Source organism: Culex quinquefasciatus, chromosome 3 (genome assembly GCF_015732765.1).
Source record: "Culex quinquefasciatus strain JHB chromosome 3, VPISU_Cqui_1.0_pri_paternal, whole genome shotgun sequence".
Lineage (NCBI taxonomy): Eukaryota > Metazoa > Arthropoda > Insecta > Diptera > Culicidae > Culex > Culex quinquefasciatus.
In genome coordinates, this window is record NC_051863.1 from 98346779 (window position 1) to 98364816 (window position 18038).

The 18038-nt window shown below is 29.4% G+C and overlaps 1 protein-coding gene across 1 annotated transcript in view; it reads right to left on the minus strand.

Annotated features, from left to right (window-relative positions):
- The window catches only part of LOC119769447 (coiled-coil domain-containing protein AGAP005037-like), a 105822-nt gene that overhangs the window by 65168 nt on the left and 22616 nt on the right, over positions 1 to 18038 (minus strand). Inside the window, exon 2 of the mRNA XM_038261902.1 lies at positions 15098 to 15243. Within this exon, the coding sequence (XP_038117830.1) occupies positions 15098 to 15209 (112 nt within the window). The 5' untranslated portion in view covers positions 15210 to 15243. The remainder of the gene's footprint in view (positions 1 to 15097; positions 15244 to 18038) is intronic.

An 18038-nucleotide genomic window follows, 5' to 3' on the forward strand; every position in this document is an offset into this window, starting at 1 on the left:
AACGCTTGGTCGTTGTAGAGTAAATAGGGTAAAGCGTAGTCGTCTTCCGTTCCGACGGGGCCGCAAAACAGGCCACCTGGACCTTAACCCTTGGGTGGGTCTGAGTTGAGGTAAAAGGGTAGTCGTCACTTGCTTAGGCGGTGTCGCAAAACCGATCACCTGGACCTTTAACCCTTGGGTGAATCTGGTGTGAAGGTGAAAGGGTAGTCGTTCCTTGTCCAGACAAGAACGCAACGTTGTACTGGTTGTAAAGTGAGCTGCAACGCTGTTGCGGCCATGGCCGCGCCGAACCCACTCCCTCCCGGGGATCCTCCGGATGGGAATGCTGGACCTAGTGGTACAAACGTAAACGCGAGGACAATGCCGGAATGGATGGATCGACAAGGAATGTTTGGGCAACGGATTGTTTTGCTCCTGCAACCGACAGGAACAAGCATGCTACCAAATAACCCATTCGTAATCGGCAAATCGATCGAACAAACCTGCGGAAAAATCGAGTCAGCAAACACGGAAGAAAATGGTACAAAATACGCACTGAAAACTAGAAGCGTCGATCAAGCAAGAAAGCTGCTGGCGATGACGAAGCTCATAGATGGTACCAAAGTGGAAGTGGTTACCCACCCCAGACAAAACGTATGCAGGTGCGTGGTCGTTTGCAGAGAAGCTATCGAACTCAGCGAGGACGAATTGGTCACGGAACTTTCGGCACAAGGAGTGGTGAATGCGCGCAGATTCACAAAACGAGAGGGTAATAACAGAGTGAACACCGCAACAGTCTGCCTAACTCTGAATGGTACTGTGGTCCCCAAACACATTTGGTTTGGACCGCTCAGGATAACTACAAGGTTGTTCTATCCATCACCGATGCTGTGCTTTAACTGCAGTGACTATGGACACACAAGCAAGAACTGTAAGAAAGAAGCCGTTTGCTTCAACTGCTCCTTGCAGCACACCGCTGAGCCGTCGGAAGGTGGACGATGCATTTTGGACCCGTATTGCAAGCATTGTAAGGGGGCTCATCCAGCTACCAGCAAGGAATGCCCTAAGTACAAAAAGGAGGTGGCAATAATCAAGATCCAGGTAGAAACGGGAGTAACTTTCGCGGAAGCGAGACGAGAGTATGAAAAGCGTAACCAAGCACATGGATTGCCCACCCACGCTGAAGTTGTTGGCGCCCAGAAAAGACTGGAAGCCATTGGCAAAGAAAACGAAAAGGACAACGAGATTCGCCTCCTCAAGGAAGAAATTGAGAAATTGAAGAACACTGCTATGGACAAAAACAAGGACGAAGTCATCACCTCTCTAAGGTATGAACTCGAGCAAACCAAGAGACTGTCAAGCGCCTTGATGAAGAAGTTACGCGAAAACAAATTTGCCAAAAACGATAGCGAAATTGAATCGGATAAAGACAGCTCAGAAAAAGAAGGATCGCCAAAGCAAGCTAAATTCGCCAAAGGACAAGCAGGAAAACTGCAGGACAACATCAGCTCCCAGCCCGAGAAAAACCCCCGCCGTGGTCGTGGAAGGCCACGGAAAACTCCAACACTTGAACCAGGAAAGTTTGATGCAGAAACAAGGGGAAAACCACTCTGCACAGTGCCCCTGAGCAGGCTGTGCCTTGAAGGTGCCCAACGTGCCCGAAGGTGCCCGATTGAAGGTGCCCGATTGAAGGTGCCCTGAGGCAAAAATCAACAATCGATGGGTAATGCTAAGCAACCATTATATTAAAAATGTTTACATTTTTTTGAACGGTCAGTTGGCATTTTGTAGAAACAAAATTTGATTTTCAAACTGGTCTGTCTTTTTCGAGGTGGTAACGAGTCGATTCCAACTGCAGGCAAATTGTGCTAGGAACTACGGAACAAGGACAAGAAGGAGATGACCAAGCAGCTCGAGTAGCTCACCTGAGCTAAAGTTGTTCGTGGCTGAGGCCACAGAGTGGTGCTTGCTGTCTAAAATCAGCGTTGTCCGCAAGGCCATCTCCCGGGTGTCCATGAAAAAGGCAGAGGAGAACCAAGAACTGCGTGTCCCTGGATATACGTAACAAAAGACGTGCCCCGTGCGTATGGCCCTGAGCAGCGAAAGCGCGCCAAGTTCCAAAAGCAAAAGCGCGGCGTCAAGGCTTGAACACGTCGGTCAAGTCTACTTTTTCCTTCAACAAAAATCGCTGGAATCGTGAAAATATTGTCTGTGCGAGACAGCCGTTTATCCGCCGAAAGGACCGCATCCCATGACACGCGCCTCGGTGCAGAGAACACGCCCTTCCGAGTGAACTTGGATTAGAGAGGGATGCAACGATGTTTTCCTTCGAAACAAGATGAAAATTTTATAAATGTATTGTTTTGTAAACTCAGATCGTGAATAAAAAGTATTTTTAGTTGGACAAACTTCACTTTACTTACACTTTTAGTGTTAAAGTCAAACTAACGTGTTCTTTTCTCCCGTTGTCAGCTATCAGTGGAGCTATCTACCGATTATCCTGAGAGTTGTCCAACTATGCAGCACGGATAACAATATGGAACACTCCATTGCCTGAATTTGAAACAGACCTGCAATGTGACTAATCAACGGCTTATGAGAGTGGTTGCTTCTGAACTGACACGACCTGGTCCTTAAGGTTTTTGCCCAGGGGGCAAGCCATACAAGCCTCGGAAATTGTACACCTGATAAACCAAGTCCCCCAGCCACGCCTACTCGTGGGAGATATAAACGCCCACCACCCACTGTGGGGATCGGAAACGTTCAGCGCCCGAGGACTAATGTTCGAGGAAGTATTGAACGAATGCAACCTGGTGGTCCTGAATAAAACAGATCCAACCCACATTAGTGTTGCGACCGGAACTCTCACGAGTATTGACGTGGCATGCTGCTCAACAGAAATAATAGACCAACTAGATTTTTCTGTACTACAAGACGCCTACGGTAGTGACCATCTACCACTATTGCTAACTCTCCCTGACACGGCCCATGCCATCCGAACGCGACCCAAATGGAAGATCGAGGAAGCAGACTGGGAGACATTCCAGACAACAGTGCAGTTCCCCCTCATGCCTACAGCTACACAACAAATCTCCAGCATTACCCAGAAAATACTTGAAGCAGCGGAACAAACTATACCGAAAACGACGGGGATGGTGAACAAGAGGGCGGTGCCTTGGTGGAACCAAGAGGTGGCCTCCGCTGTCAAGAGCAGGAAGAAAGCCTTGCGTGCACTGCAATCAGCCAAACGGAACAACTTGGAGAATCAAGAGGCTCTTGCAGCAGAATTCAGAGCAGCCCGCTCTCATGCACGCAAAGTCATCCAGGAAGCACAACGGACCTCGTGGATCAACTTCGTCAACGAGTTCACAGTTCAAACACCTGTCAAAGAAGTGTGGGAGAACTTCCGCCGGATTCAAGGCAAGTGCAAAACGAACCGTATCAGTGCAATAACAGCCGAAGGAGGTACTGTGTCTAAAGATGAAGATATTGCTGAGGCGCTGGCTAGTTCTTTCGCTTCCATCTCTAGTAACGACGCTTACAGCCCCGAGTTTCGAGCATTCAAGGATCAGGTTGAACAAACTCCTCTGTTAATCCCAGCTGACACGAGTGCTGAGTACAACAAGCCCTTTTTATTCACTGAATTTGAAGAGGCAACTGCAGGTTTGCGTGGCTCATCACCAGGTCCTGACACTGTCCACTACTCCATGATCGTAAAGTTACCGTTGGATTGCAAACGACAGCTTCTTGACGCGTACAACCGGCTGTGGCTCGGTTCAGTATACCCACCCGAATGGACGGAATCGCTGGTGATCCCTATCTTCAAAAATTGTGGTGAAAAAGCAAATCCTCGTAACTATAGGCCAATCTTCTTGAACAGTTGCCTGGGAAAGGTGTTTGAGCGAATGGTCAACAATCGTCTAGTTCACATCATCGAGACAAGAAGATTACTGCATCCTCACCAGTTTGCCTTCCGGAAAGGAAAAACTACCGTTGACCACTTGGCTGAGCTCGAGAAAGTGGTACGAGCAGCCTGGAACAAGAAGGAGTACGTTCAGGGGATCTTTCTGGATGTTACCAAGGCATACGATACCACCTGGAGAAGACTGGTCCTAAACCAACTGCGTGACTGGAACATAGAAGGTCTGATGTTGAAATTCTTGGACCGAATGCTGGAAAATCGCTCATTTAGAGTTTTTGTGAACGGCCAACTGTCGCAAAGCAAGATCATGGAAACAGGCCTCTGCCAAGGATCAGTACTGAGCGTCACCTTGTTCTTGGTGGCTATCAACACCTTGGTAGCACGGATGCCGTCCAGCATAACAACACTCTTGTACGCAGATGATGTTGTACTGTTGGCCAGTGGACGAGATGTTGAAGAAGTTGAGAACGACTTGCAAGCTGCACTGAAGGAGGTGGAATGCTGGCAGAGCTCAACGGGATTTAAAATTTCTGCGGAGAAAAGCGCTACGGTCATCTTTAGAAGCTACGGAACGAGGAAACCACCGAGCAGAGCTGCACTGGAGCTGAATGGGACCCTGATCCCAACCAAAAAGCAGCACCGATGTTTGGGCGTTATCCTGGATCAACACTTACTGTTCAAGACACACTGCGAGGAAGTGAAAGCGGCTTGCCGACAACGAGTCCAGCTAATCCGTTGTGTAGCATCAAGGTCATGGGGTGGAGATAGGAAGACTCTAATCAAGCTGTACAGAGCCACAGTGTTGGAGAAAATTCTATACGCAGCACCTATAACAGCTGCCGTCAGTGACAACGTCCTGAAGATCCTCGAGCCAACACACAACACAGGCTTGAGAGCTATCTGTGGTGCGTTCCGTACTAGCCCTGTAGATAGTCTTCAAGCTGAAACAGGAATCCCGAGCCTGAGAGTGTTCTTTGAACAGCGGACAGCGATCTACGCCGCCAGAAGAGCAGCCATATCAGCACAAAGCATAACCCAGCCAGCAGAAGACGACTCACAATCAGCAGGAAGCAGCACCGAGAGCAGCTACGATAGCAACAGTTCAGGAGAGGAGTGGAATTCGACTAGGCATCGAGGTCCGCACCGTTTAGTGGAAACTGCTGAAACAAGAGGAAAGGCGATACTTGAAGAGCTGGAACTACCGTTACCCGAGCTGAAGATATTCACGTTACCATCGTGTCCCCCCTGGGAACGCAGACGGATCCGGATAGACAAAACATTACTCGAAGCTGAACGAGCCGGAGCAACTTCAACACAACTGAAGGAGCTCTTCGTGTCCCGAAGGAACACGGAATATCGCTTGTGTGAAACAATATTCACCGATGGATCAAAGAAAGATGGCAGGGTTGGTTACGCGATGGTTAGAGGGGACTTGGTTGTTCGAAGAAGAATCAGTGATCTGAGCAGTATCTTTGCTGCGGAGTGTGGTGCGATCACTGAAGCGCTCAGGTGGATAATTGGTCAGAATCGCGTGGGGACCTACCTCGTCTGTACAGATTCCTTTAGTGCCATCACGGCGTTGGGGAAACGAAAAACCAAATGCAGATGGAAGGACGAGATCAACATCCTACACAATCAGGCAGAATGTAATGGCACGGAGATAATCTACATGTGGGTGAAAAGTCATGTAGGAATAGCAGGCAATGAGAAGGCAGATGAAGAAGCGAAGCAGTCATTGAACGACAGAAACATCTGGGACAAAAGCGTAGAATTCAAAGAATTCAGGACGGTGATCAAAAAGAGGGCTGTTTGGTGTTGGAATGCGGAATGGAGCGGAAAGGTGGGCAACAAACTACGAGAGGTGAAGAACTCGGTACTACCATATCGAGATGTATTTGTTGGATCGAGGAAGGAAGACGTCATTCTGACAAGACTCAGGATAGGACACACCTTGCTAACCCATCAGTATCTGCTGGAGAAGGACAGTGCGCCGCGTTGCACAAGGTGCAATTTGGCGCTGACGGTGAAACACATCTTAGCGGAATGCCCTGAGTTCGAAGAGCAGAGACGCCGAGCTGGAGTACCATCCAACGTCAGGAAGCCTTGGCTGATGATCGAGATATGGCGAAAAATGTGTTGAAATTTTTAAAGGCTACTGACATGTATGGAAAAGTGTAAAGATTCATAAACAGGACCCGAAAGACTCATAGTTAAAAGGTCCTAAATAAATACAAAAAAAAAAAAAAAAAATATTTTTATATTTTAATATTTTAATATTTTAATATTTTAATATTTTAATATTTTAATATTTTAATATTTTAATATTTTAATATTTTAATATTTTAATATTTTAATATTTTAATATTTTAATATTTTAATATTTTAATATTTTAATATTTTAATATTTTAATATTTTAATATTTTAATATTTTAATATTTTAATATTTTAATATTTTAATATTTTAATATTTTAATATTTTAATATTTTAATATTTTAATATTTTAATATTTTAATATTTTAATATTTTAATATTTTAATATTTTAATATTTTAATATTTTAATATTTTAATATTTTAATATTTTAATATTTTAATATTTTAATATTTTAATATTTTAATATTTTAATATTTTAATATTTTAATATTTTAATATTTTAATATTTTAATATTTTAATATTTTAATATTTTAATATTTTAATATTTTAATATTTTAATATTTTAATATTTTAATATTTTAATATTTTAATATTTTAATATTTTAATATTTTAATATTTTAATATTTTAATATTTTAATATTTTAATATTTTAATATTTTAATATTTTAATATTTTAATATTTTAATATTTTAATATTTTAATATTTTAATATTTTAATATTTTAATATTTTAATATTTTAATATTTTAATATTTTAATATTTTAATATTTTAATATTTTAATATTTTAATATTTTAATATTTTAATATTTTAATATTTTAATATTTTAATATTTTAATATTTTAATATTTTAATATTTTAATATTTTAATATTTTAATATTTTAATATTTTAATATTTTAATATTTTAATATTTTAATATTTTAATATTTTAATATTTTAATATTTTAATATTTTAATATTTTAATATTTTAATATTTTAATATTTTAATATTTTAATATTTTAATATTTTAATATTTTAATATTTTAATATTTTAATATTTTAATATTTTAATATTTTAATATTTTAATATTTTAATATTTTAATATTTTAATATTTTAATATTTTAATATTTTAATATTTTAATATTTTAATATTTTAATATTTTAATATTTTAATATTTTAATATTTTAATATTTTAATATTTTAATATTTTAATATTTTAATATTTTAATATTTTAATATTTTAATATTTTAATATTTTAATATTTTAATATTTTAATATTTTAATATTTTAATATTTTAATATTTTAATATTTTAATATTTTAATATTTTAATATTTTAATATTTTAATATTTTAATATTTTAATATTTTAATATTTTAATATTTTAATATTTTAATATTTTAATATTTTAATATTTTAATATTTTAATATTTTAATATTTTAATATTTTAATATTTTAATATTTTAATATTTTAATATTTTAATATTTTAATATTTTAATATTTTAATATTTTAATATTTTAATATTTTAATATTTTAATATTTTAATATTTTAATATTTTAATATTTTAATATTTTAATATTTTAATATTTTAATATTTTAATATTTTAATATTTTAATATTTTAATATTTTAATATTTTAATATTTTAATATTTTAATATTTTAATATTTTAATATTTTAATATTTTAATATTTTAATATTTTAATATTTTAATATTTTAATATTTTAATATTTTAATATTTTAATATTTTAATATTTTAATATTTTAATATTTTAATATTTTAATATTTTAATATTTTAATATTTTAATATTTTAATATTTTAATATTTTAATATTTTAATATTATTTTAATATTTTAATATTTTAATATTTTAATATTTTAATATTTTAATATTTTAATATTTTAATATTTTAATATTTTAATATTTTAATATTTTAATATTTTAATATTTTAATATTTTAATATTTTAATATTTTAATATTTTAATATTTTAATATTTTAATATTTTAATATTTTAATATTTTAATATTTTAATATTTTAATATTTTAATATTTTAATATTTTAATATTTTAATATTTTAATATTTTAATATTTTAATATTTTAATATTTTAATATTTTAATATTTTAATATTTTAATATTTTAATATTTTAATATTTTAATATTTTAATATTTTAATATTTTAATATTTTAATATTTTAATATTTTAATATTTTAATATTTTAATATTTTAATATTTTAATATTTTAATATTTTAATATTTTAATATTTTAATATTTTAATATTTTAATATTTTAATATTTTAATATTTTAATATTTTAATATTTTAATATTTTAATATTTTAATATTTTAATATTTTAATATTTTAATATTTTAATATTTTAATATTTTAATATTTTAATATTTTAATATTTTAATATTTTAATATTTTAATATTTTAATATTTTAATATTTTAATATTTTAATATTTTAATATTTTAATATTTTAATATTTTAATATTTTAATATTTTAATATTTTAATATTTTAATATTTTAATATTTTAATATTTTAATATTTTAATATTTTAATATTTTAATATTTTAATATTTTAATATTTTAATATTTTAATATTTTAATATTTTAATATTTTAATATTTTAATATTTTAATATTTTAATATTTTAATATTTTAATATTTTAATATTTTAATATTTTAATATTTTAATATTTTAATATTTTAATATTTTAATATTTTAATATTTTAATATTTTAATATTTTAATATTTTAATATTTTAATATTTTAATATTTTAATATTTTAATATTTTAATATTTTAATATTTTAATATTTTAATATTTTAATATTTTAATATTTTAATATTTTAATATTTTAATATTTTAATATTTTAATATTTTAATATTTTAATATTTTAATATTTTAATATTTTAATATTTTAATATTTTAATATTTTAATATTTTAATATTTTAATATTTTAATATTTTAATATTTTAATATTTTAATATTTTAATATTTTAATATTTTAATATTTTAATATTTTAATATTTTAATATTTTAATATTTTAATATTTTAATATTTTAATATTTTAATATTTTAATATTTTAATATTTTAATATTTTAATATTTTAATATTTTAATATTTTAATATTTTAATATTTTAATATTTTAATATTTTAATATTTTAATATTTTAATATTTTAATATTTTAATATTTTAATATTTTAATATTTTAATATTTTAATATTTTAATATTTTAATATTTTAATATTTTAATATTTTAATATTTTATATTTTAATATTTTATATTTTTATATTTTAATATTTTAATATTTTAATATTTTAATATTTTAATATTTTTATATTTTATATTTTAATATTTTAATATTTTAATATTTTTATATTTTATATTTTTATATTTTTATATTTTTATATTTTTATATTTTTATATTTTTATATTTTATATTTTATATTTTTATATTTTTATATTTTTATATTTTATATTTTATTTTTATATTTTATATTTTTATATTTTATATTTTTATATTTTTATATTTTATATTTTTATATTTTATATTTTTATATTTTATATTTTTTTATATTTTATATTTTATATTTTTTTTATATTTTATATTTTTATATTTTTATATTTTTATATTTTTATATTTTTATATTTTTATATTTTTATATTTTTATATTTTTATATTTTATATTTTATATTTTTATATTTTATATTTTTATATTTTATATTTTATATTTTATATTTTTATATTTTTATATTTTTATATTTTTATATTTTTATATTTTATATTTTTATATTTTATATTTTATATTTTATATTTTATATTTTTATATTTTTATATTTTATATTTTTATATTTTATATTTTTATATTTTATATTTTTATATTTTATATTTTATATTTTTATATTTTATATTTTATATTTTATATTTTTATATTTTATATTTTTATATTTTATATTTTTATATTTTTATATTTTATATTTTTATATTTTTATATTTTTATATTTTTATATTTTATATTTTATATTTTTATATTTTATATTTTATATTTTATATTTTATATTTTTATATTTTTTATATTTTATATTTTTATATTTTATATTTTTATATTTTATATTTTATATTTTTATATTTTTATATTTTATATTTTTATATTTTATATTTTATATTTTATATTTTTATATTTTATATTTTTATATTTTTATATTTTTATTTTTATATTTTATATTTTTATATTTTATATTTTATATTTTTATATTTTTATATTTTTATATTTTATATTTTTATATTTTATATTTTATATTTTTATATTTTTATATTTTTATATTTTATATTTTATATTTTTATATTTTTATATTTTATATTTTTATATTTTTATATTTTTATATTTTATATTTTATATTTTATATTTTTATATTTTTATATTTTTATATTTTATATTTTTATATTTTATATTTTTATATTTTTATATTTTATATTTTTATATTTTTATATTTTTATATTTTTATATTTTTATATTTTTATATTTTATATTTTTATATTTTATATTTTTATATTTTTATATTTTATATTTTTATATTTTATATTTTATATTTTTTATATTTTATATTTTTATATTTTTATATTTTATATTTTATATTTTATATTTTATATTTTATATTTTATATTTTTATATTTTTATATTTTTATATTTTTATATTTTATATTTTTATATTTTTATATTTTATATTTTATATTTTTATATTTTATATTTTATATTTTATATTTTATATTTTTATATTTTTATATTTTATATTTTTATTTTTATATTTTATATTTTATATTTTTATATTTTTATATTTTTATATTTTTATATTTTTATATTTTTATATTTTTATATTTTATATTTTTATATTTTATATTTTATATTTTTATATTTTATATTTTATATTTTATATTTTTTATATTTTTATATTTTTATATTTTTATATTTTATATTTTATATTTTTATATTTTATATTTTTATATTTTTATATTTTTATATTTTTATATTTTTATATTTTTATATTTTATATTTTTATATTTTTATATTTTTATATTTTTATATTTTTATATTTTTATATTTTTATATTTTATATTTTTATATTTTTATATTTTTATATTTTTATATTTTATATTTTTATATTTTATATTTTTATATTTTATATTTTATATTTTTATATTTTATATTTTATATTTTTATATTTTTATATTTTTATATTTTTATATTTTATATTTTATATTTTTATATTTTTATATTTTTATATTTTATATTTTTATATTTTATATTTTATATTTTTATATTTTTATATTTTTATATTTTTATATTTTATATTTTATATTTTATATTTTTATATTTTTATATTTTTATATTTTATATTTTATATTTTATATTTTTATATTTTTATATTTTTATATTTTTATATTTTTATATTTTTATATTTTATATTTTTATATTTTATATTTTTATTTTTATATTTTATATTTTTATATTTATTTTATATTTTATATTTTATATTTTTATATTTTTATATTTTTATATTTTTATATTTTATATTTTTATATTTTATATTTTATATTTTATATTTTTATATTTTTATATTTTATATTTTTATATTTTATATTTTTATATTTTATATTTTATATTTTATATTTTTATATTTTTTATATTTTATATTTTATATTTTTATATTTTATATTTTATATTTTATATTTTTATATTTTTATATTTTTATATTTTTATATTTTATATTTTATATTTTTATATTTTTATATTTTATATTTTTTATATTTTATATTTTTATATTTTATATTTTTATATTTTATATTTTTATATTTTATATTTTATATTTTATATTTTATATTTTATATTTTATATTTTTATATTTTTATATTTTATATTTTTATATTTTATATTTTTATATTTTATATTTTTATATTTTTATATTTTATATTTTTATATTTTTATATTTTATATTTTTATATTTTTATATTTTTATATTTTTATATTTTATATTTTTATATTTTATATTTTATATTTTATATTTTTATATTTTTATATTTTTATATTTTATATTTTATATTTTATATTTTATATTTTTATATTTTATATTTTATATTTTATATTTTTATATTTTATATTTTATATTTTTATATTTTATATATTTTTATATTTTTATATTTTTATATTTTATATTTTATATTTTATATTTTTATATTTTTATATTTTATATTTTTATATTTTTATATTTTTATATTTTTATATTTTATATTTTTATATTTTATATTTTTATATTTTATATTTTTATATTTTTATATTTTTATATTTTTATATTTTTATATTTTATATTTTATATTTTTATATTTTTATATTTTTATATTTTTATATTTTATATTTTTATATTTTTTATATTTTATATTTTTATATTTTTATATTTTATATTTTTATATTTTTATATTTTTATATTTTTATATTTTATATTTTATATTTTTATATTTTTATATTTTATATTTTTATATTTTTATATTTTATATTTTTATATTTTTATATTTTTATATTTTATATTTTTATATTTTTATATTTTTATATTTTATATTTTTATATTTTATATTTTTATATTTTTATATTTTATATTTTATATTTTTATATTTTTATATTTTTATATTTTTATATTTTATATTTTATATTTTTATATTTTTATATTTTATATTTTTATATTTTTATATTTTTATATTTTATATTTTTATATTTTATATTTTTATATTTTTATATTTTTATATTTTTATATTTTTATATTTTTATATTTTTATATTTTTATATTTTTATATTTTTATATTTTTATATTTTTATATTTTTATATTTTATATTTTTATATTTTTATATTTTTATATTTTTATATTTTTATATTTTTATATTTTTATATTTTTATATTTTTATATTTTATATTTTTATATTTTTATATTTTATATTTTTATATTTTTATATTTTTATATTTATATTTTTTATATTCATCAGCAAACCGGTCTGAACCGATTGATTTTTGTGCTAGACTGCTGTGAGTTATTCTGCCAGATTTTCGCCAGATTCGTCGGGCGTAACGCAAAACCTGGCTAAAAGAAGTGTTCCAAGTGTGTCTGTACTGCACAACAAACGTCCGCCTGCATTCCCTTGTGGATCCCCAAACAGTGAGGTACTCCTCGATATTAGCTCCTGAAAAGTGCTAAAAGTGCAAAATGCCTCACGGCAAGAAAAAGAGGCGGTCCTCACCAGCAGGATCGGCAGATTTGAAGAAGCTAAAGAATGCCGAAGCGCTACCTGCAAAGCCAGGCAGTTTGAGCAAGGACGCTCAAAATTCGTCTGAAACCAGTTCGCTACCCTTCCTGTGGACGTGAGCGAGAAGGAAGAATTTGAACGACGGGAAAAGTTGCCACCCATTTTTGTGAAAACATCATCATCGGATTCGGTGCGAAAGTGGCTGACCGGGTTTATCAAATCTGGTGCTTTACGAGCTTCCATTCGCTTGTGTGCTGATGGACTCAAAATTCTGCTACCTACCAGAAAGGATTACAACTACGTTCGGGATTTCCTGAACAACACCAAGATTGAATACTACAGCCATGACGATCCAGGTAAACGCCCCATGAAACAGGTCCTCCGAGGCCTGTACGACATGGATGTGAGTGTGCTGAAAGAAGAGCTCAAAACTCTTAAGTTGAACGTGATCGAAGTCTTCAAGATGACGAGACACAACAAGGACATCAAGTATCGTGATCAACTGTACCTGGTTCATCTCGAGAAAGGATCGACAACGCCGTCTGAGCTGAAAGCAGTTCGGGCAATTTTCAACATCATCGTGACTTGGGAACGTTATCGTCCAGTGCACCGTGACGTGACACAGTGTTCGAACTGCTTGCAGTTTGGACATGGTGGAAGGAACTGTTTCATCAAGAGTCGCTGTGCAACCTGCGGAGGTGAGCACAAAACTCAAGCTTGCAACACAATCAACGAGAACATCGAAGCGAAATGCTTCAATTGCGGCGGCGACCATTCTACCAAGAATCGAAGCTGCCCAAAACGAGCTGAGTTTGTAAAAATTCGGCAGCAAGCGACGACGAGGCACCAACCAAATCGTCGCAAAACACCACCAGCATACACGGACGTGGATTTTCCTGCTTTGGCGTCACCAGGAGCAGGATCTGTTCGAGTGGTTCCAAATCTGCAGCCATTGCCGTTGAATCAGCGGCAAAGAGTTGCAGAGCATACAACACCTCCAGGCTTCAGTCAGCAACCGAGGGAAAACCAACCAACATCAACGGGTGAAGGCAGTAGTGATCTGTTTTCACCACAAGAACTTCTGAACATTTTCATCGAGATGACAACAACACTGCGTGGTTGCAAAACTCGCCAGGAACAAGTAAGAACTCTTGGAGCATTCATCTTAAAATACAGTTCGTAGTTTACTCGTTCTAATGATTTTGAATATTTCAATGAATTTACTTTTTAGTTTTAAGTTAGGATTAGTTGTTAAAGTGATTTTTTTCTTTTACCCAAATGTATTCGATTCAATGCAAAAATGTAAAACAATTTGAAGCAAATAAATGAATGTGATCAGTTAATAATAAAACGAAAAATATAACAAAGATGAAGAGCATTAGGCCATACCACTTAGCATGTAAAAGAAATGTAATTATTATAAGAATGTTCAATAAAGACGTATTTAATTTAAAAAAAAAAAAAAAAACGTCCGCCTGCATCAGACACTCAAATTTACTAGTTTATTTTCCGTCCTGGCCATTCAAAAGGCCCCCACAAAGTTTGAGCTAAATAAAAAACACAAAAAATAAAAAAGTTCATTTTCGAGTGATTTTATGCCCTTACCTCAGTGAGGAAGGCAAAACTAATCCAAAATATCAATAACATTTATTCAGAATGTCTTGTGGAACTGCTATGGATCGTAACTTGTATATCTACAAAAATGTTGTTAAAAATCTAGGAAGAAACTACAAATACCTGCTCGATATTGTGCACCCAAATTGTTTTGAGCACTGCTTATTACCGTCGAAGGTTTCTGGGTTAAAGCCTTCTGTACAAGCCCAGTAAGATTTGCCAATTGCCTTTCCATATGTTCCACTCGGATACGATGTAAATCTTCAGGCCTAAAACAGTAAAAAATATCAATTATGTTTAGTAACCGTTTGGAATTTTAATAGCATGCTAAACTAAGACTGGAGATCAGACCAGCGGGCGTTTGTTTTAGTTTGTTTCGTTCACCTTTGTGCACGAGTGGTGCGGGCGATGCAAACTGAAGTCAAAGAGGTTGCCCTGCGATGCTTACGGCGAGATTACGACGACGACGAGCGAAACCTACTTGGACGAACGACGCGTCGACCATGTCGGAACATCCGGTGACAACTGCTGGTCACATTTCGGAGGAGTAGGGGAGAGACATCGAAGCAACCGAGGAAGATTTTGTGAAGGTTTTTTGTGGTGCCCAAGGGTTTGGAAGAAGTGAGTGACATTTCGGCAGCGGAAACCGGAAGTGGATCCATTTTTCGTGTGCGCGTTTCTGCGGAAGAAAGGTCGGATTTTGTCGAGGGGAGCAGTCGTGGCTGAATGGTTACGATGTTCGCTTTATAAGCGAATGGTTCTGGGTTCGATACCCATCTGCTCCAAACGAGAAAGTTCTGGACTCATTGAATTTGGAATTAATGGAAAATCATGAAAAAGCTCACGGCGGGGTTCGATCCCCTGTCCTTAGGATTGGCAAGCAAAAATGCTTTCCACTTAACCGTGGTGCATTGGTAGCTTGAGGAGGAATTAGACTGGTATAGTTGAATCCAAGAATCGGACAAAGAATCAAAAAATGAATGCAAGTTGAACATCAGAACTCAAACAAGATTGCATGCAAGATTGCAAGCGCAGTTGAAATTGAATCTAAAAAAACCTCGCTATAAATAGCCTGGGCGACTGATAGAATTCATCCAATAAGAGATGAGAAGAATTGAAAGCTTTCCCATTAGAAATGAGAACACACGAAGAATTCGAACAACAATGCAAAAGGTCGTTACCACTCGCCTAGGGTGGCTCCTCAGACCATTCACCTTCCCAAATACCGTGGAGATTTTCCCTTAATACTCTGAAAAAAGTGGAGCATCAACACTTCCCGTCTTCCAAATCCCCTATCCTTGTCCCTGGTGCGCGGTGGAGATGGGAGCGGCCGGCAATGGACGGCTGCCATGGTGGTGAGAATCTGATTCAGGTGGAATTGGTTCTATTCCCAATTATCTCATTCCTAGGCAACTTGGGCTTAGACAACCATCACATCACATGGCGAAAATCCAGTCTGCAATCCGCTAAAATCACCGTCTCCTAGCGAAGCGAAGCGAGTGGTGCGGGCGATGCAAACTCTCCCGTCGCTGTATTGTGCTGCCAGGTGTGCTTTGCACTATTATGGATGACTTGTTTTTAGCGTTATATTTGAGCTTGATTTTACTTCCATTTGACCCAATGTCACCCCCTCTAGGGGGTCTTTCTTAGGTCCGCATTGGATAAGCCGTCACCTTATCGTAACCCTTGGTGCTCCCCTGCCACTCGCACGTGACACGTCACACGATCCAAGGTAGCCCTGATCAGCCGAGTCAGTTTGTCCGGGAAACCGTTCTCCTGCATAATCTGCCATAGCTGCTCGTATGCTGCCTTGAAATCGATAAAGATTGATGTGTGGGCACTAGCGTGGCTCACGGATATATGAAAAAGACAAAAAATATCAAACCATCCACATTTGCAAGTCGGTCCCGACCTTGGTTGTTAGGCCGTTAAGTCTTACTTACTTTTACTGCTCAGACAACCCCCGGGTCATGAGCTGTCTCCAGATGCGTTGCCACTGAACTCGGTCTTGGGCTGCTACTCTCCAATTCCAACTCGGAACTCCCACACTTCGAAGATCTTCCTCCACTGGGTCTAACCACCTTGCACGTTGCGCCCCCCTCCGCCGCGTTCCAGACGGCTCCGAATTGAACACCAACTTCACCGGATTGATAGTCTGGTTCGGTTGGCGCGCATCCAACGCGTCCGGCATTCTCGCGACGTGTCCGGCCCACCTGATCCGGCCAGCCTTGGCGACTTTCCGAATGTTTGGCTTGCCGTAGAGTTGCGCCAGCTCGTGGTTCATCCTTCTCCGCCACACAGTGTTCTCACGCACGCCGCCAAAGATCGTCCTAAGCACTCGCCGTTCGAAAACTTCAAGTGCTTGCAGGTCCTCCTCGAGCATCGTCCACGTCTCGTGCCCGTAGAGAACGACCGGTCTTATCAGCGTTTCGTACATGGTGCACTTTGTACGCCGGGAAAGTAGGGTCTTGTGGAGTCCATAGTAGGCACGACTACCGGTGATGATGCGCCTCCGAATTTCTCTGCTGCAGTTGTTGTCAGACGTTACCAACGAACCGAGGTACACAAACTCCTCCACGACCTCGAACTCGTCGCCGTCGATCGTCACGCTCGGTCCTATGCGAGTCCTAAGGGACTCGGTTCCTCCTGCCAGCAGATATTTCGTCTTCGCCACATTCACCTTCAATCCAACCATTTCTGCTTCCCGCTTCAATTCGGTGTACCGTCTGGCCACCTCCTCGAACGTCCTGCCGACAATGTCCATGTCGTCGGCATAGCAGATGAATTGGCTGGATCGGTTGATAATCGTGCCCCGCATGTTGAAGCCCGCCCGCCTCATTACACCTTCAAGCCCAATGTTGAAACAGAGGCCGGAGATACCGTCGCCTTGTCGCAGTCCCTTGCGCGATTCGATCGGGTCGGACATCGCTCCCGAAATCTTCACGCTGCACCGTGCCCCGTCCATCGTCGATTTCACCAGTCTGATCAGCTTCCCGGGAAAGCCGTTCTCGTACATGATCTTCCATAGCTCTTCGCGATCGACCGAGTCGTACGCGGCTTTGAA